We start from the raw sequence: 19,332 nt of genomic DNA, 5'->3' as shown, positions 1-19,332 counted from the left end.
TGCCGGCCCTGGGGCTCCGCGGCCCCGCGCAGGACGCCCAGGTGAGTGCGCGGCGGCGCGAAGCGAGCGCTGGAGTGGGTCCTGCGACCGCCAGGTTTGGCACGTGTGGAAAGACATCACATCCACATTGCTCCTGGTGCGGTCGCTTTGGGCACTTTAAAAAAAAAACATTCTCTGAGCCTTGGTCTTCCTGTGACTAGGAAAACGCAAGCTGATGTAACACTTGCCTGACTGATTGAGATTAAAAATGGGTGCGAAGCACGCCATCGAGTGGCAGCCGTTCTGAAGTCTCTCAGTAAAACAGTAAAAGTTTCACAGGTTTGAAACTGATGAGGATAGAGGTTACTTTGAGGATTTTGTTTGTTTGTTTAGACAGGGTCTCCCAGTTTAGCTCAGGCTGGCCTTGAGCTCAAAGCGATCCTCCTGCCTCAGCCTCCCCAGTGCTGGGGTTATAGGCATATGCCACTTTGCCCAGCTGTGGGGGTTTGAATGGAGGAAAAGACTGGCTGAAGGAGAGATTACAGATGCTGGACCAGATAAAGAAGAAGATGAGAGGGGCCGGGGATTTAGCTCAGGGGCAAAGTGCCTGCCTGGCAAGTGCAAGATCATGAGTTGGTTCCCGGTACCGGAGAAAAACCAAAAAAAAAAAGAAGGAGATGAGGAGGAAGGGAAGTGCCAGGCTGTGGCTGTGAGCCCTTCCAGAGTGGGGCTGCCCCCTGGGTGCTCACAGCTCCGCTCCTGAAGAGTACTGAGCACACGTGGGTACTTAGCGTTTCTTCAGTGAACAAGTGAATAAATATGTGTCCTGCATCCTCCTATCTGCTCACCCTACCCAAAATAGTCCCCTCTTACTTAGAAATCCTGTTACCCAAGTCTGCTTATTTTCTTCCTAGGAGTTTTTTAAAAAAATGGAGCAGCGTTGTATATTTGTTTATTGCTTGTTCCCTCCAGAAGATATGATTGTCTGCTCTGGACTAGCCTTGTCTAATCTTTATTCCTAACTTTCGTGCTTAGTGTATTTCATCTGATACCTAACGTAACGTCCAGCAGGGACTGTTGGAACCGGATGTGTGTCACTTATGCACACATGTACACTCGAGCACACATGTGTGCGTCCGAGGGGCTGGAACTCGGGCCTCAGCATGGGCCCCAGCCCGGAGCCAGCTCTCCCAGCCGGAAGGGTTTGGATTCTCACCGCCTGGGCCAGCGGGAACTGGCCTGGGGTGGCCGTCTGTAGGAGCGGACAGAGGCCCGGTGGGTGGGCAGGAGTGGGCTGAAGTGGCCAGGTCTTGTCTCACGCCCTTCTCCTTCCGGTCAGGCTGCACTGGGCGCCCTGGGCAAGGCCCTGCGGCCCCTGGAGGAGTGGCTGAGGCTGCACACCTACCTGGCGGGGGACGCGCCCTCTCTGGCTGACCTGGCCGCCGTCACAGCCTTGCTGCTACCCTTCCGATACGTGAGTCCCTGGGCTGGGGAGGAGCCGCCGCCCGGCCCGCGCTGCCCGAGTGCTGCCGTGACCGAGGCTGCTCTTCCCCTGCCCCCCCAGGTCCTGGACCCCTCCGCCCGCCAGATCTGGGGCAGCGTGACCCGCTGGTTCAGTGCCTGTGTCCAGCAGCCGGAGTTCCGGGCTGTGCTGGGAGACGTGGCTCTGTACTCGGGGACCAGGTCCCCCTGCCAGCAGCCAGGTGGGCAGGGCGGGGCGGGAGGTCAGCCCTGGCCGCCGGACACGGCCCCTGTGCGTGCCAGCACCGTGCGGAGCCCTCGGCGGGCTGGCTGAATTCCTGTTCCCCTTTTTAGGCCCTGAGGTCCCTGCACCTCCCAAGACAGCTGCTCAGCTCAAGAAAGAAGCGAAGAAGCGGGAGAAGCTGGAGAAGTTCCAACAGAAGCAGAGGCTGCAACAGCAGCAGCCGCCCGCAGGGGAGGTGAGGGCGCGCCGGGGCGGGCTGTGGCCTGGCCGGCGACGGCCACGATGGACCCTCCTGACGCCTGGGCCTCGTCCTCCCAGCAGAAGAGGCCGAGAGCGGAGAAGAAGGAGAAACGCGATCCCGGCGTCCTGACCTATGACCTCCCGACCCCGCCTGGGGAGAAGAAAGGTACGGGTGGAAGGGGCCGCCTCTTCCCTGCCCGCCCCTGCACGCGCCCCTCGCGCTGAGCCGCCCGCTGCCCGCAGATGTGAGCGGCGCCATGCCCGACTCCTACAGCCCGCGGTACGTGGAGGCCGCCTGGTACCCCTGGTGGGAGCAGCAGGGCTTCTTCAAGCCGGAGTACGGGGTGAGTGGGCGCCGCGCCGCCCGGGCGGGGAGGCCGGAGGCCCAGCCAGGCGGCGCGAGGCCTTAGCGCGTGCCCGTCCTTCTCTGCCGTCAGCGCCCCAGCGTGTCGGTGCCAAACCCCCGGGGCGTCTTCATGATGTGCATCCCACCCCCCAACGTGACAGGCTCCCTGCACCTGGGCCATGCGCTCACCAACGCCATTCAGGACTCGCTGACCCGATGGTGAGCTCCGAGCCTGCGGCCCCGGGCTCCCCCTGCGGCCTCTCTGTCCCGGTCCCGCTCGGCCCCCTAGCGGTGCTGCGTTCTTTCAATGGGTCTTTAAACTTCCTCATGCACCCGACTAGGGGCTCTGCGTCTCCCTTCTCTTTCTTTTTTTTCTTTTTTGTTTTTTGGAAACAGGGTCTCACTATGCAGTTCAGGCTGGCCTTGAGCTCACTTTGTAGCCCAGGCTGGCCTCGAACTCACAACGATCCTCCTGCCTCAGTCTCCTGAGTGCTGGGATTACAGGCGTGCGCCACCACAACTGGCTCTCCCTTCTCTTTCTAATAATAAAAACAGCTTTAGGATTTTTTTTTTTTGAGGCAGGGTTTCACTATGTAGTTCAAGCTGGCCTTGAACTCACTATGTAAGCCTAGGCTGGTCTCAAACTACAGGGATCCTACTGCCTCAGCCTCCTGAGTGCTAGGATTACAAGTGTGCACCACCACACCTGGCTCTTTTTGTTCGTTTGTTTGTTTTGTTTTTCTCAGGTACCAGAAACCGAACTCACGACCTTGCGCTTGCCAGGCAGGCGCTTTTGCCACTGAGCTAAATCCCCAGTCCCTTTCCTTTTTTTTTTTTGTGTGTGTGTGGGGGGGAGGCTCTTCTTTTTTTTTATTTTTATTTTTTAATTTTTTTTATTTTTTTTATTTTTTATTTTTTTGGTTTTTCTCCGGTACCAGGAACCGAACTCACGACCTTGTGCTTGCCAGGCAGGCGCTTTTGCCGCTGAGCTAAATCCCCAGCCCTGTTCTTTTTTTTAAACCTCTGTGCTAGGACATGTAGGTACCCAGAAGAAAAAGGGGGTGATTTTTCCTTAGGTGAGTCCACCTTTTAATGGAAAGGACTCGAATCACACGTCATTCTTTTTTTTTTTTTTTTTTTTTTTGCCTTTTTGAGACAGGGTTTGGCTATGCAGTTCAGGCTGACCTTGAGCTCACTTTGTAGCCCAGGCTGGCCTTGAACTCGCAATGATCCTCCTGCCTTAGCCTCCCAAGTGCCAGGATTATAGGCGTACACCACCACGCCTGGCCTGCTTGTTTTCTTTTTATTAATGGTCATCCCTAATTTTCCTCTGATGGAAACCTGTTGTAGAGCATGTCCCACGTGTGCTTGCTCAGGCATGTGTGGAAGGGTTTCTCTTGTGCAGCTGCCCATAAGTAACCCTGCTGGGCTGTCAGAATCCGCCACGTGAGACTTGAGGAAGCCGCCAGGGTCCTCTGAATCGCGTGTGCACCTGTTTATTTCCCCACCCTTGCCAACCTTGGGCTTCGTCCATCTTTGTTTTGCAGTCTAATACCTCTGTTATTTTACCAACTGCTGCTGAGGCCGTGTCTCTTGGCTAGCCAGGTTTCCCCATATGTGAAGAGTCTGTACTTGTCTGTTGCCCATTTTTCTGTAGATTTGATCTATTTAGTGGTGCAGGGGATTGAACCCGGAGCCTTTCCTTCAAGCAATAGCCCTTCTTATATTTTTTGAGACAGGGTCTTGCTAGGTTGTTAAGCGCCCCAAGCTGGGGTTGAACTTGGGATCCACCTGTTTCAGCCTCCTGAGTGCTGGGATTACTGGTGTGCACCACCTTGCCTAGCTGTTTTGTTTTTTTTTTACTTTTTTTTTTCCTTTGGTACTGGGAATCAAACTCAGGACCTTTCGGGCACTTGTGCCACGGAGCCGTATCCCGGCCCTTATTGTTCACTTCTGTGTGTGTGTGCTTTTTGAATTGGTTTACTGGAGAGCTTTTCATCTGCCGTGGTACTGGTTTTGGGTTGTTTCATCCGTATCACAAGTGCAGCATGTTGCTGCATGTGCGTGTCTGTTGTGTGCAGTACTCCTGGGATTGCTGATGTTTCTCCTGTTTTCTGGTTGTGTGTGTTTTTGGCAGTGCTGAGGATTGAGCCCAGGGCCTCACATGTGTTAGGCAGACACTGCCACTGGGCTCCAGCCTGTGACCATGGCCTTACATTTTAGGTTGATTTCTTTTTTTTTTTTTTTGAGACAGGATATCGCTATGCAGTTCAGGCTTGTCTCAAACTCGCAACAATCCTCCTGCCTCAGCCTCCTGAGTGTTGGGATTACCGTTGTACACCACCACACCTGGCCTTAGGTTGATTTCTTTTCTTCCTTTTTTTTTTTTCGTACCGAGAATCGAACTTAGGACCTTGTGCTTGCCAGGCAGCACTTGTGCCACTGAGCTACATCCCTGGCCCAATTAGATTGAGTTCTTCACTCTGTGGGTGTGTGTGCACGCATGCATACACATGAGAAGTAGGGAGGTTTTCTCCAGATAGTCATTTGTCCCAGACACTTTCACTGCACAGTTTCTCCTCAGCCTGCTGATAGCGTACTGTGACCTTTCTCAAATGCTTGCTTTGTTTGCATCTCTCTGCTGACACCGTTTTGTCCCCGGTCTGTCACTTTGTTCCCAGGATTCACTTACTTTCATAAGTTTCTCATTTCTTTCGCTGTCTGGTTGGGCAAAAGCCTCTTTGTTCCTTTTCCAGATCTCCTGTTCGCCTCGGAATCTCTTCTCCCCGGCCTGCTTTCCCGTCGGGAGGGTCCCCGCTCCGCCCCCTCTCTTTCCTGAGCTCCCGCCGACCCCTCGCCTGGCAGCCTCTGCTTCCAGTGCCGGGCGCCGCGGGCCCGGCTCACCCTCGCCCTCCCGCCCTCCCCAGGCACCGCATGCGCGGCGAGACCACCCTGTGGAACCCGGGCTGTGACCACGCGGGCATTGCCACCCAGGTGGTGGTGGAGAAGAAGCTGTGGCGGGAACGAGGGCTCAGCCGGCACCAGCTGGGGCGCGAGGCCTTCCTGCAGGAGGTCTGGAAGTGGAAGGAGGAGTGAGTACGCGGCGGCCTTCCCGGCCATCCTCTGCAGGAAGGACCTCGGGCTTCTGCCCCGGGGCGGGGGTCAGTCAGTGTCAGGGATGCGCGGCCGCCATGCTGCCCCGTTGGGCAGCTGATGTCCGTCCAGCCCCGGCCGTCTGTCCTTCCAGGAAAGGTGACCGGATCTACCACCAGCTGAAGAAGCTCGGCAGCTCCTTGGACTGGGACCGAGCCTGTTTCACCATGGACCCTGTGCGCAGGATGGGGTCCCAGGGCTGGGGTGGGAATGGAGGCTGTTCAGGTCAGGACCCTAGCAGGGGCAGCCCTGCTGCCACCGTCCCTCGGCCGGCCAGCCGGCCCTGTGCTAGGACGCCCTGCCGGCTCGGCGGCAGGTGTTACCCCCACCCAAGTCCTGATGGCCTGAGCAGTCCCCTGAGCTCCCAGGATGCCTTGCAGCAGCACCTGCCCCCAGCGGGGGTTCCCTCGCCATCCCAGCGTCATCACACTTGCCACCTGCCCGTGTGTGGCCGGAAGCGCCGTCCCTCCCACAAGGAAAGCACTTCTCACAGCGCTGTGCGTCCTTCGGGGCACTCTGCACAGGACAGGGCTCCCCACGCCCTGCTGCCTTGCGTGTGTGCCTCAGCCTCCGGGCACCCGGCCCAGGTCTCTGACTCCTCCTGCTCCACCCCAGAAACTGTCGGCGGCTGTGACAGAGGCTTTCGTGCGGCTTCATGAGGAAGGCATCATCTACCGCAGCACGCGCCTGGTCAACTGGTCCTGCGCCCTCAACTCCGCCATCTCCGACATTGAGGTGCCTCCCACCCCTGAGCTCTGTCTGCTGTCACCAGCCCCAGCTCCAGGGCCGCTTCTCTACAAATACCCATCTTACAGGTGGATAAGAAGGAGCTGACAGGTCGCACGCTGCTCTCTGTGCCCGGTTACGAGGAGAAGGTGGAGTTTGGGGTCCTGGTGTCCTTCGCTTACAAGGTGCAGGGCTCAGGTAGGCCTCCAGCCACCGGGGTCGGGCCGGGTGGGCAGGGAGGGGAAAGGGCCGGGGTTGAGCCCGTAAGCCTTCTGTTCTCAGACAGTGGTGAGGAGGTGGTGGTGGCCACAACTCGGATTGAGACCATGCTGGGCGATGTGGCGGTGGCCGTGCACCCAGAAGATCCCAGATACCAGGTGGGCGCGCGCTGCCAGGAGCTGGCCTGAAAGAGGTGCTCACACCTCTGGGCGGGTGGGGAAGGGAGCGAGGCCAGGCTGACTCTCGGGGAGGTCGTCAGAAACGTGTCTTCTCGTTTCCCAGCCGGAAGACGGAGCTGTTGGTGGCCATTGGGGAGCTGGGGTGCTGGGCGGGGCGGGGTGCTGGGCGGGGCGGGGTGCTGGGCGGGAGCACGCTGACATCTCCGTGTGTGCCAGCACCTGCAGGGAAAGAGTGTGGTCCACCCGTTCCTGCCGCGGAGCCTCCCCGTTGTCTTTGACGATTTTGTGGACATGGAGTTTGGCACAGGTGAGCGGGGAGCTGGGCTTGGGGTGGGGAGGAGGCGGCCACGCCCGTCTCCGAGAAAAAGGAAATGAACTTCAGCTGGAGGGGCAGGACCTGAGTCGTGCTCCGGACCGCTGGGAGGTGGGGCTGGCTTGGGGCCACGTCCTTCCGCGCAGGGCTGAGCGTGGGGACCCTGGCCTTCCCCGTGTGCCCCAGGCGCCGTGAAGATCACCCCCGCGCACGACCAGAACGACTACGAGGTGGGGCAGCGGCACCGGCTGGAGGCCATCAGCATCATGGACGCCCGCGGGGCCCTCATCAACGTGCCCCCCCCTTTCCTGGTGAGGCTGCTGGGCTTCAGGCGCCCAGGGTGGCCACCCAGGCACCGCTGTGACTCGGTGTCTCTCCCCCGCAGGGCCTGCCCAGGTTTGAGGCCCGGAAGGCTGTGCTGGCGGCCCTGAAGGAGCAGGGGCTCTTCCGGGGCATCCGGGACAACCCCATGGTGGTGCCACTGTGCAAGTGAGGTCAGGGCCCCCGGGGGGCGGGGGGGCTGCTCGGGCCGCCGTGCTGACTGCCGGCCTCCTGCCGCTGCCCCCCTCCGCACCCCCAGCCGTTCTAAGGACGTGGTGGAACCTCTGCTGCGGCCGCAGTGGTACGTGCGCTGCGGGGAGATGGCCCAGGCCGCCAGCGCAGCTGTGACGCGGGGCGACCTCCGCATCCTGCCCGAGGCCCATCAGCGGACGTGGCACTCCTGGATGGACAATATCCGGTGCGTGGGCCCTCCGTGAGCGGGGCGGGGGTGGGCAAGGGCTGAGGAGCCCCCTGACCCCCTCCGCGCCCGCAGGGACTGGTGCATCTCCCGGCAGCTGTGGTGGGGCCATCGCATTCCAGCCTACTTCGTCACTGTCAGCGACCCTGCCGTGCCCCCCGGGGAGGTGAGGCGTGGGTCCATTCCTGCGGGTTTGCTGGGCCCTGGGGGGCGGGCAGGGCGGGGCCCCCGCGGGTGCTCAGCTCACCTGTGGCAGGACCCGGACGGCCGCTACTGGGTGAGTGGACGCAGCGAGGCGGAGGCCCGGGACAAGGCAGCCAAGGAGTTCGGGGTGTCGCCTGACAAGATCGCCCTCAAGCAAGGCAAGGCAGGGCCTGCAGGGTGGGAGGGCGGAGCTGGCTGTGACCCGCACTTTTGCCGCCTGAGCCCTCTGATGTCGGCCTCCCTCAGATGAGGACGTGCTGGACACCTGGTTCTCTTCTGGCCTCTTCCCCTTCTCCATCTTCGGCTGGCCCAGCCAGGTGCGTTTCTGGGGCCAGACTGGGGTGTGGTGGGGCCTTAGGGGGCGCTGGGCCCCTCTTTATGCCCCACCCTGTCCCCAGTCAGAAGACCTGAATGTGTTCTACCCGGGGACGTTGCTGGAGACGGGCCATGACATCCTGTTCTTCTGGGTGGCCCGGATGGTCATGCTCGGCCTGAAGCTCACCGGCAGGCTGCCCTTCAGAGAGGTGCGCGGAGCTGTGGGCCGGCGGCCTGGGCTCCCGCAGGGTAGCGAGGGCGCTGCCTCACAGGAAGGCACCGAGCGGGCTGGTGGGGTGCCTGGTGGGCCCTGAGGCTCACGGTGGGCAGACCCTCGTGCGGGACGTGGAGGCCGGGAGGGGCCTCGGGCTCAGTGGCCCCCCGCCCCCTGCCCCCAGGTGTACCTGCACGCCATCGTGAGGGACGCACACGGCCGGAAGATGAGCAAGTCTCTGGGCAATGTCATCGACCCCCTCGACGTCATCCACGGCGTCTCCCTGCAGGTAGGGCTGGGTGTTGGGCCAGCCAGGAGCGGCTGTGGCCCAGGGACCACAGCCACCTGACTGCGCCTCTGCCCTCAGGGCCTGCACGAGCAGTTACTGAGTAGCAACCTGGATCCCAGCGAGGTGGAGAAGGCCAAGGAAGGACAGGTCTGTGGGGGGCCGGGGGTGGGGTGCAGCGGAGTGAGCGGGTGCTGACCAGGCCACCGCTTCCTGCCCTGTAGAAGGCCGACTTCCCTGCTGGGATTCCTGAGTGTGGCACCGACGCCCTCCGGTTTGGCCTCTGTGCCTACACCTCTCAGGGTAGGTGCCCCCAGATCTGTCAGCCGCCTCCTTCCTCCTCCCTGGAGGCCCAGCCCTGGGCTCCAGCCTGGGCTCCTTGTGGCCCTGGCAGGGCACGGCGAAGACTCACGTGTCACCTTCTCCCAGGTCGGGACATCAACCTGGATGTGAACCGGATACTGGGTTACCGACACTTCTGCAACAAGCTCTGGAACGCCACCAAGTTTGCCCTCCGAGGCCTCGGGCAGGGCTTTGTGCCCTCACCCACGTTCACGGTGAGGCCTGGCGGGCAGCAGGGCTGGCAGGTCGCGCACACCCCTGCCCTTTAGGTTATGCACGGCCCGCATTGTGGCAGGGTTGCAGCTGTGGGGTCAGCAGCCCCTTCCCTGTCCCTGAGCGGCCTCCCTGCGGCTGCGGGCAGGCAGTTGGGGCCCCAGGGCCCTTCCGCCCGGGCGGCTGTCAACCCGTCCCTTCTCCCAGACGCCGGGCCCGGCGCTCAGTTGCCCTGGGCCCGTCAGGTTTCTGGCCCCACCGTGGGTGTGCGCTCCCTCCCCCGGGTGTGTGGCGGCCTTGCTGGCTGATCCGCCTCCTCCCCACAGCCGGGGGGCCGCGCGAGCCTGGTGGACCGCTGGATCCTCAGCAGGCTGACGGAGGCCGTGAGGCTCAGCAATGAAGGCTTCCAGGCCTATGATTTCCCAGCCATCACCACGGCCCAGTATAGCTTCTGGCTGTACGAGCTCTGTGACGTCTACCTGGTGAGGCGCAGCCCGGTGGGGTGGGCCCTTGTCTTCGGTGCAGGGAGGGCTGGAGCCTGACGCGCAGGCTGAGCCGGTGCCCCCCGCCCAGGAGTGCCTGAAGCCCGTGCTGCACGGGGTGGACCAGGCCGCCGCCGAGTGTGCCCGCCAGACGCTCTACACCTGCCTGGACGTCGGCCTGCGCCTGCTGTCGCCCTTCATGCCCTTCGTGACGGAGGAGCTGTTCCAGAGGCTGCCCCGGCGCTCGCCGCAGGCCCCTGCCAGCCTCTGCGTCACCCCCTACCCCGAGCCTGCGGAGGTGAGGGCTGGTCTGGCACGGACCCCCCGGGGGACGGGACTCTGGCTGTCCTCAGGGCCGCTCATGGCCTGCTGCACCCCACAGTGCTCCTGGAAGGACCCTGAGGCAGAGGCTGCCCTCGAGCTGGCGCTGAGCATCACTCGTGCCGTCCGCTCCCTGCGTGCGGACTACAACCTCACCCGGACCCGGCCCGACTGTGAGCCCAGGCCCGCGGCCGCCCTGCCCCGCCGCCGCCCCGGGAGCCTGCGCTGCTGTGGCCGCCGGGTGCCGTCTCCGCGGCCAGGCCTCACCCTCACCCCTCCCTGCAGGTTTCCTGGAAGTGGCCGACGAGCCCACAGGCGCCCTGGCGTCGGCGGTGTCCGGCTACGTGCAAGCGCTGGCCAGCGCGGGTGTGGTGGCAGTCTTGGCCCTCGGGGCTCCTGCACCCCAGGGCTGCGCCGTGGGCCTGGCGTCTGATCGCTGCTCCATCCACCTGCAGCTGCAGGGCCTGGTGGACCCCGCAAGGGAGCTGGGCAAGCTGCAGGCCAAGCGGGCGGAGGCGCAGCGCCAGGCCCAGCGCCTGCAGGAGCGCCGCTCCGCCGCAGGCTACTCCGGCAAGGTGCCCCTGGAAGTCCAGGAGGCGGACGAGGCCAAGGTGTGTGATGTGGCTGGGCAGTCCCCGCGCCGTCCGCTCCCTCCGTGCCCACGCCCGTCCTCACACCGACCCCGGCCCGGCCCTGACCACACCGGCCGCTCCCTGCACACAGGTGCAGTGGGGTCACACAGTCAGCTGGAGACGCAGGCAGAGCTAGATCCGGGCATCCCGCCTCCCAGCCTGCCCTAGCGCCGCCTCCCGCCCCCTCCCACCTCCATGGTGCTCTGGGCTGGGCCGCTGCCTCCTGGTGCTGAGCCCCCACACCCCCTCGGGTCCCAGGAGGAGCGGCGGTAAGCTGCGGGGACCAGAGGCCAACAGCAGGAGGCCGGGAGCGGCCAACGGGACTGGAGCCCCCTCCCGTGCCCTCCGCCTAGACCACGTTAGCGTTGCCATGTCTTGCCTGGCAGCCTGCGCTCCTGCCCGGCGGTGGGGGAGGGGTGCCAGGCGGCGTGGGGATTCCCTTTGATCCCTCAAGAAAGAGGAAGGCCCTGTGGCCGGGGTGGGGGCGGGGCGGGTGCTGGTCCAGAAGCTGGGCAGAACCAGCACTCCCCTCTCCTGGGCCTCGCCCTCTTGGGACTTCCTGCCCTCCTGGGTGTTGCGGTCTCCTCGGAACTGGGTCCTCACCACCCACCGCTGTGTCCCACCCCAGCTCAGACAGACAGAGGCAGAGCTCAGGAAGGTGGATGAGGCCATCGCCCTGTTCCAGAAGATGCTGTGACGCCCGCTCCAGCCCTCTCGGCCCCCGGGGTCCACCTTGGGAACAGCAGCAATAAAATATTTTGCCACAAACTCGTGTGTCTGTGCGGTGGGGGCGGGTGGGGCGCAGGGCCCCTCTGAGCGGCGGGCGGCCTGGGCGCCGCGGGTGCAGGGCGCGCAGTCCGGGTCTGGGCCTGGCCCTGCGCCAGGCCTGAGTCACGCTGCCCGCCCTCCCAGCTCTTCTCCCCTCCGCACTGCGCCGGCCCTGGCCTGTGCCACGGCGCGGGTAGAGGGCCAGGGGCTGCCTGCCCAGCTCGCCTTGCGAGGGCCCGGTTAATTATAACTGACCTCAGTGCCCCGCCGGGCCGCACTGCCCAGGAGACCCGGCAACCAGGTAGGGGAGAGGCGGGCGGAGACCGGCTGCCCGGGAGAGTGCCCTGGGGCGGGGCGCCCTGGGTCCTGTCCTGGCAGGTGTCTGTCCTTCCTGGCATGATAGGGCCTTCAGGTTGTCGGGCACGGGAGGAGGAGCCAGGCTGGAGCAAATGAGGCGCGGAAGGTGGCAGAGCGGAAGGAGGTGCCCAAGAAGACCGCCAGGCCAGCCCGGAGCCGCCGCCGCTGCCCTCCCTGGAGCGCCTTCTGCCCCCAGGCCCGAGTCCTGGCCATGCTCCGCGCGGAGCTGCCCCTGTCCTGCCTGGGCCGCTCCCTGCTGCTGCTGCAGCTGCTGCTGCCGCCCACGTCCGCCTTCTTCCCCAACATCTGGAGCCTCCTGGCCGCCCCTGGCTCCATCACCCACCAGGACCTGACCGAAGAGGCAGCGCTCAACGTCACCTTGCAGCTCTTCCTGGAGCAGCCACCCCCAGGCCGGCCCCCGCTGCAGCCCGAGGACTTCCTGGTGAGCACCTGGGGCCCCGCACCGTGCCAGACGCCTTCCCCAGGGCCCTGGCCTCGAGGAGGGACACCTGCCTCCCCCCGCCCCTCCCCCGCACCCTCATCCTGGAGGTGGCATCCGTGTCCCTCAGCCCGGGGCTGCCCCCTCTGGGCGGGGTGGGCAGCACTCTGATGGCCCCTGTCGCCAGCCTTGGGAGCCAGTCGGGAGGTAACACGGGCAGCGCTGCCACCCAAGGGGCTTCTGTCCCCGCCGCTCTGTGCAGGGCCGCACCCTGCTCGCCGACGACCTCTTCGCCGCCTACTTCGGAGCCGGGTTTTCCTCCCGGCGGTTCCGAGCAGCCCTGGGAGAGGTGTCTCGTGCCAATGCCGCTCAGGACTTCCTGGCGGCTTCCAGGAACGACCCGGACCTGCACTTCGACGCTGAGCGGCTGGACCAGGCTCGAGACCGCCTGGCGGGGGCTCTGCGGGAGACACTGGCGGCAGCCGCAGCCCAGGACCACGCGCTGGCCCGCCGGCGTCTCGGGGCCGCGCTGCACGCCCTGCAGGTGAGGAGGGGGCGGACGGCAGGGAGCCCCCTCGCCAGCCCTGCCTGCTCCGGGGGGATGGGGCGCGGCCCGAGTCCCGCCCCACACGCTGTGCGGAGGGAAGGGGAGAGGACGCGGCAGGTCCGGGCCCTCGGGGACGGGGAGGCGCTGCGCCCCGGGCGGTGCAGGCGTGGCGGGCGGGCGGGAGCCGGGGCTCGGGCGGGTGCGCACGGCTCTCCAGGCGGGAGCGCTGGGGCTGGGGAGGGTGACCGGACCCGGCGGGCTCCGCAGCTCCCTCCTCCCTCTGTCCCTGGGGCCCAGGATTTCTACAGCCACAGCAACTGGGTGGAGCTGGGGAGGCAGCAGCCACACCCTCACCTCCTCTGGCCCCGGAGGCGGGAGCTCTGGAGCCTGGCGCAAGGTACAGCGGCCGCCCTGGGATCCCGCCCACGCTGCTCACCTGCTCCCGTCGGAGGTGGTGCTGCTCCCTCCTGGGAGGACTTCAGCTCCGGAAGCGGCCCTCTCCCGACCCGAGGCCGCGGGCCTCAGCCCTCCCCAAGGCTCTTCCTCCCGGTCCCCTCGTGCTCCCAGCTCGACTAGGACCCCGAAGCTGCCTCCTGCCCACCACAAGTCCACGTCCTGCCTGCGGGTCAGCGGGCAGGATCTCAGGACGGACCTGAACAGTTCTGGGCTTTCTAGCGCGGTCCCACTGCCGGCCCCAGAGCTCCAGGGTGTGGCTCAGAAAGCCTCTCGGGGAAGCCTGGTGCGCCCCGAGGAAAGGCTGTGACAGGGGCGAGACTTGGGTGGACAGGGGCAAAGTCCCTGGGCTTCTGTTCTAGCCCCCGCCCTCCCTTCCCAGAGGGCGACCCTACCTGCTCTGACTGTGAGGCGTTGAGCTGTTCTGGGAATTTGCTGGGCTCCACGCTCCTCACTTCCGGCTACTTTGGAACTCATCCCCCCAAACCTCCAGGTACAGACGGGGAGAGCTCTCCTCCCCACCCGTAGGGGGAGATTGTTACTTTCTGTGAGCCCTTATGTGGGACCTCAGTCCTGTTGGCCCTTGTTCCATCTGCCATGGCGTCTCTTCCTAGGAGAAGTGGATGCTGGGAGTGGGCTGGGTGGATGGAGGCCAGTTGAGGAGGCTGGGGTCGTGGGTGAGGAGCTTCTTATTCTGCTCGCTGGATTTCTGTTACCCATGGGCAGCTTTGGGGGCTACCACGTGCTGTAGTAACTGATCCCTTCAGATTTACTCTGGATTTTTTCTTTTTTGTTGTCGTCTTTGTGAGACAGGGTCTCGCTATGCAGTTCAGGCTGGCCTTGAGCTCACTTTGTATCCCAGGCTGGCCTCGAACTCGCAGAGATCCTCCTGCCTCAGCCACCCAAGTGCTAGAATTACAGGCGAGCGCTACCACACCTGGCTTACTCTGGATTTACTCTGATCCTTTGCTGAGGGATGAGAGGGTCACCCCAGGTCAGAAAGCGACCCATTTTCTTAGGAGGCCGTGGCTTCTGGACGTCCACACTCCAGATCGCTTTCCCCCATGCAGGGAAATGTAGCCATGGGGGCCATTTTGACCAGAGCAGTGCCCAGCCGCCCCGGGGAGGCATCAACAAGGACAGCACGTCCCCTGGCTTCTCCCCGCACCATGTGCTGCACCCGCAGGCTGCACAGCTGGCCCTGCTGGCCTCCATCGAGGCCTTCAGCCTCCTGCGGGGCCGCCTGGGAGACAGGGGGTTCTCCAGGTGAGTGGCTTCCAGAGAAACCAGGAGTGGGGCTGACGTGCAGATGCTTCACTGTGTCTCTGCCCTGCTCCTCAGGCTGCTGGACATCACCCCGGCCTCCAGCCTGAGCTTCGTCCTGGACACCACGGGCAGCATGGGAGAGGAGATCAATGCGGCCAAAATCCAGGCTCGCCACATTGTGGAGCAGCGGCGCGGCAGCCCCATGGAACCGGCCTACTACGTCCTGGTGCCTTTCCATGACCCAGGTACAGGAGGGGCAGGAAGGGAAGTGCGGGGTGAGAGGAGCAGGCCTGGTGAGGAGGTGGGCCCCACGGCGCCACTTCCCTAACGGAACGGTGAGCCTTCCTGTGGTCCTTTGTGAGCCTCTACTGGGCACCCGTGTGCACAGACAAGTGGCCAACACGGCAAAAAAACAAAAGGGGAGCTCTCTTTCTACTAGTCTAATGTGTGATCCACGCTGAGGTACCTAGCCTCTGCTTTTTTTTTTTTTTTTTTTGTACCAGGAATCGAACTCAGGACCTTGTGTTTGCCAGGCAGGTGCTGTGCTGCTACCTATATCCCTGGCCCTCCTTTCCTTTTTTTAAATTTAAAAATCTTTTTTCTGGGGGATGTACCCAGGGCTTATTTTTATTTTTATTTGAAACAGGGTGGTAAGTTGCCCAGTCTAGGCTCAAACTTGGTAATCCTACCACCTCAGCCTCCTGGAGCGCTGGGATTATAGGCGTGTGCCTCCACACATAGCTCAGAGCCTGTTTTCTTAGGCTTCTATTATAATAAGCTGCAACTGTGCACTTCATATAGTGAGATGGGGTTGAAGATGATGGGTCTGTTCATCTGGATGGGTGGTTAGACTGGGGTGCTTACACATTAGGCTGGGCATTTAACCTCTTTTCACCTCATTTTCATCACCCACTAACTAGGTCAGTCAATGTCTCCAGGACTGAGAATTCCCTACAGGGAAGGTTTGAGTCCGATTTGTCTTGTAAATCTCATCGTGGCTGGTATTTTTATTTATTCATTTAATTTTTGTTTTGTTTTTTTGAGACAGGGTCTCACTCTGTAGTTCAGGCTGGCTTTGAACGCTCAGGGATCCTCCTGCCTCAGCCTCCCAGGTGCTAAGATTACAGGTGTGTACCAGCACAACGAGCTGTGGCTGGTATTTAATAGGGACTTACTACATCTTTGATGAAGGTATGAATAAATAAGATTTTATTCTATCCAGGCATGGTGGCACATACCTATAATCCCAGCACTTGGAAGGCTGAGGCAGGAGGATTGCCTTGAGTTCCAGGGCAGCCTAAGCTACAAAGTGAGCTTAAGGCCAGCCTGAACTGCATAGCAAGACCCTGTCTCCAAAAAAAAAAAAAAAAAGATTTTACTTTAAGATTTATAAAATTAACTCAGTAGTAGTACTTGTTCTTCTTTGGTTACTTGAGACAGGACTTGCTATGAGTCCAGGCTGGCCCTGAACCTTGAACTCATTGTGTAGCCCAGGCTGGCTCCCAAGTGGGGGATGGTGGGTGTGTGCCCCCGTGGCTGGCAGGAGGGAGTTTCCCTCACTCATCTCCCTTCCCCCACCTAGGCTTCGGCCCTGTCTTCACAACCAGCGACCCTCACATCTTCTGGCAACAACTCAATGAGATCCAGGCGCTGGGGGGTGGAGACGAGCCTGAGATGTGTCTGTCTGCCCTGGAGGTCTGACCCTTCCCCTGACCTTTCCTGTTACCCTGACTTGCCTGGGCCCTGCCACCAGGGGGAGCTAGAGGTGCCCCCCCGCCCCCGCCCCCGCCCCCCCAGCAGCTAGCTCCACTAGCTCCCTGTATAACCCCGCCCCTTCGCCCCTGCCAGCTGGCCCTGCTGCACACACCGCCGCTCTCAGACATCTTTGTCTTCACGGACGCCTCCCCCAAGGATGCCTTTCTCACCAACAGGATTGAATCCTTGACTCAGGAGCGGCGCTGCAGGGTGAGCACAGCGGGAGAGAGGCAGTGGTCGCCGCGCTAGGGTGGGGGGGACCCCGTGACAATCTAAAAAGGTCACATCACTCCACGGTGGTTGACCCAGACTGGCTCCAGCCCACAGCCCCCGTACAGGGGATCAAAACCAAGGCCTCATGCAGACCCTGCCTCAAGTGTTCCGCCGCTGAGCTACATCCCATCCTTCTATTTGAGATAGGGTCTCCAGTCACCTAGGCCGGTCTTGCACTTGTGGTCCGCCTGCCTCAGCCTCCCAAGTACAGCAGCTGGGATTACAGGTGTGTGCTGGCTGCACCCAGCCCGTAACTGCGGCCGTACTCACGAGGAGGAGGGCACACCCTTCACGACGCTGAGTTCATATTTGAACCTGCCCAATAGACTATTTGAAGAGCTACTGCCAAGACCACGCTGTGAAGGGTGCTACGGTTACAAGGGGTGGCTAAGGACGACCTGACGGCCTGGGGCCGAGGCGCCCCCGCAGAAGCCTGGGGCGCAGATGTTAGCATCACGCTCAACTCTGCAGGAAGTCTGAGCAGCAGGGACTCTTGTTCACAACAGCACTGGTGGCCTTCTGACCACAGGTGACATTCCTGGTGACTGAAGATCCGTCAAGGCTTCAGGGTCGAACTCGGCGTGAGGTTTTGTCACCTCTGCGTTTTGAGCCATATGAAGCAGTGGCCCTGGCGTCAGGAGGAGAAGTGATCTTCACCAAAGACCAGCACATTCAGGACGTGGCGGCCGTCATTGGGGACAGCATGGGTGCTCTGGTGAGTACAGAGGTGACCGAAATACATGGCTAATGTTTAAGTTTCAAAATTTCGATTACAGTAAAAGATAACTTGCTATGAATCCCCTTCAAAAATATTCTCCCTCAGCTAGGCGTGGTGGCGCACGCCTGTAATCCCAGCACTCGGGAGGCTGAGCCAGGAGGATCCTTTCCAGTTCAAGACCAGCCTGGGCTACAAAGTGAGCTCAAGGCCAGCCTGAACTGCACAGCGAGACCCTGTCTCAAGAAGACAGAAAAAAAATACTCTCCCTCAGTCGGAACACACCTACCGCGTTGCTCTTGCCACTTTAAGCCCTCCCGGAAGTCCTCTGGGAGAGTCTATGAGGTGTGATCAAAGCTGCAGCGAATGCTGCTGGTGGTGCCGTCCAGTGGAGCGCAGGCTTCTCCAAACATTACTGTCGTCCCCATCCTCCTGCTCACTGGATCCGGCCCTGCGCGGCTCCTGCCTCTTCCCCAAAGTCAAAACGACCATGAAGGGTAAACGTTTTGAATTGATTCAGGACGTTGAGACAACCACAACAGCACAACCAAGGACGCCAAAGTTTTCCAGAACTGCTTTAGAGGGCCGGGGATGTAGCTCAGTGGCATAGGGGCTTGTCTGGCAAGCCTGAGGTCATGAGTTCCATTCCCAGTACCCAAAAAAACCCCAAACAGAACTGCTTTAGAAAGTGGTCAGAGCGACACAATAACTATATTCAAAGTTAGGGGGCATATTTTGTTTGTTTGTGTCCGGTACCGGGAACCGAACTCACGACCTTGCACTTGCCAGGCAGGCGCTTTGCCGCTGAGCTAAATCCCCAGCCCCTAGGGGGCATATTTTGATGAGGATTAATGGCAATATGGGTTTTTTTCTGTAATATGTTTAAAAAGCTTAACTATTCACGGTATTTTCCAATCACACTGCGTAAGGGGTGGGTGCCCTCAGCTCAGAGGCAGGGGTGTGTTGCTGAGTCTTCCAAAGCAGAGAGGGGGCTGTACTTCGTCTGGGTCAGAAGGGTAGGAAAGAAAGTTCCCCCCCGCCCTTTCAAATCAGTTACCCTGCCCTCCCCCATGGGCTCTGGAGCTGCGTGCTCAGGCCGGTGACACGGAGTCGGGCCATCACTAAAGGGGAAGGAGGGGAGAAGCGACTGCTCTGCTCCGAGTCCTCACCTCCAGCTGTGCCGCCGACCACGGCAGCTGGTCCTAAGCCCTGGCGGGACCGTCAGCTCGCGGCCTGCCCGCACCTGTGGGGGCTTCACCCCACGCCTCCCCTTTGGTCCTGCTCATCTCCGCAGGTGACTCTTCCGCTGGAGCCCCCCGTCCCGGCGCCGGGGAGCGCGGCCGTGTTCAGCGTGGACGGGCTGCTCCGGAAGCTCACTGTGCGCCTGCACGGGAAGATCAGGGCCTTCCGGATCAAGAGCCCCGCAGGTACCCCCGGGTCTCCCAGGGCAGAGAGAGCGGGAGAGGAGAACGGCGAATGACGGGGCGTGTGCTAAGGGGAGGAAACGGCTTCGGGTGACGTTTTTGTTCCCGCCCAGGGGCGTCTCAGGACCACGAGGAAGGTGTGGGTCCTCTAGGGCGCACTCGCCGCTTTGGCCAGTTCTGGCTGGTGAGCGTGGCGGAGCCCCCGCAGACGGGGACGTGGGAGATCCAGGTCACAGCTGAGGGCACCCCTCGCGTGCGAGTGCAAGGTGAGCAGGGGCCGCGCCGCGCCGGGGAGCCTGCGCCCGACGGCCGTCCCGCCGCCGTCCTCTCAGGGTCTCCGCCCTCCGCCCCCAGCCCAGACCTGCCTGGACTTCCTCTTCCACTTCGGGACCCCCGCGGAGGGCGGACCCCACCCTGGCCTCTACCCGCTGGCGCAGCCCGTTGCAGGTGCGTTTCTCCCGGGCGCCGCCCCAGCGCACCGCGCTGCCCACGAGCGCCCGCGCCTGCTCGGGCTCGCACAGGCGGCGGCGCACCTTCCACCGCGCGGAGGGCGCCAGCGAGCGTACAGCTTGCCGGATCTCGCCCACCCGCCGGGGGACCGACACCCGCTCGGGAAGGGTCATTCACTCCCCCTGCCTCTGCACCCTTGCGTCCAGGGCTGCCCGCCCAGCTGCTGGTGGAAGTGACCGGGCCGGGCGCCGGGGGCCCAGCGCCGCGCTTCTCCCAC

At 62.2% G+C, this 19,332-nt stretch overlaps 2 protein-coding genes across 3 annotated transcripts in view; both read left to right on the top strand.

Moving 5' to 3' along the window:
• Vars (valyl-tRNA synthetase) lies at window positions 1-11,376 on the top strand (the record flags this gene model as incomplete). Of its 2 annotated transcripts, none has more annotated exon segments than XM_005389387.2 (29): window positions 1-41; window positions 1,319-1,453; window positions 1,544-1,682; window positions 1,795-1,919; window positions 2,006-2,090; window positions 2,168-2,268; window positions 2,362-2,489; window positions 5,198-5,362; window positions 5,518-5,599; window positions 6,039-6,158; window positions 6,239-6,347; window positions 6,432-6,526; window positions 6,764-6,854; window positions 7,047-7,171; window positions 7,246-7,349; window positions 7,441-7,599; window positions 7,675-7,765; window positions 7,856-7,961; window positions 8,050-8,120; window positions 8,202-8,327; window positions 8,517-8,621; window positions 8,700-8,768; window positions 8,843-8,921; window positions 9,048-9,175; window positions 9,500-9,655; window positions 9,747-9,953; window positions 10,038-10,149; window positions 10,262-10,587; window positions 11,237-11,376. In XM_005389387.2, coding segments are annotated over 29 exon segments (3,449 nt in total), but the record flags the coding sequence as incomplete, so codon positions are not given.
• Window positions 11,377-11,475: 99 nt separating this feature from the next.
• Vwa7 (von Willebrand factor A domain containing 7) overlaps window positions 11,476-19,332 on the top strand; it is a gene marked incomplete in the record, with an annotated part of 9,056 nt that continues 1,199 nt past the window's right edge. Inside the window, 14 exon segments of the mRNA XM_013516802.1 lie at window positions 11,476-11,677; window positions 11,780-12,175; window positions 12,435-12,716; window positions 13,017-13,116; window positions 13,555-13,665; window positions 14,243-14,438; window positions 14,514-14,683; window positions 16,021-16,133; window positions 16,287-16,403; window positions 16,996-17,181; window positions 18,476-18,608; window positions 18,719-18,871; window positions 18,960-19,052; window positions 19,262-19,332. Of these exon segments, the coding sequence (XP_013372256.1) occupies window positions 11,945-12,175; window positions 12,435-12,716; window positions 13,017-13,116; window positions 13,555-13,665; window positions 14,243-14,438; window positions 14,514-14,683; window positions 16,021-16,133; window positions 16,287-16,403; window positions 16,996-17,181; window positions 18,476-18,608; window positions 18,719-18,871; window positions 18,960-19,052; window positions 19,262-19,332 (1,956 nt within the window).

The sequence above is a fragment of the Chinchilla lanigera genome, unplaced genomic scaffold (genome assembly GCF_000276665.1).
Source record: "Chinchilla lanigera isolate Chin_1 unplaced genomic scaffold, ChiLan1.0 scaffold00036, whole genome shotgun sequence".
In the NCBI taxonomy this organism is placed as follows: domain Eukaryota; kingdom Metazoa; phylum Chordata; class Mammalia; order Rodentia; family Chinchillidae; genus Chinchilla; species Chinchilla lanigera.
This window is presented reverse-complemented; position numbering and strand designations above follow the sequence as displayed.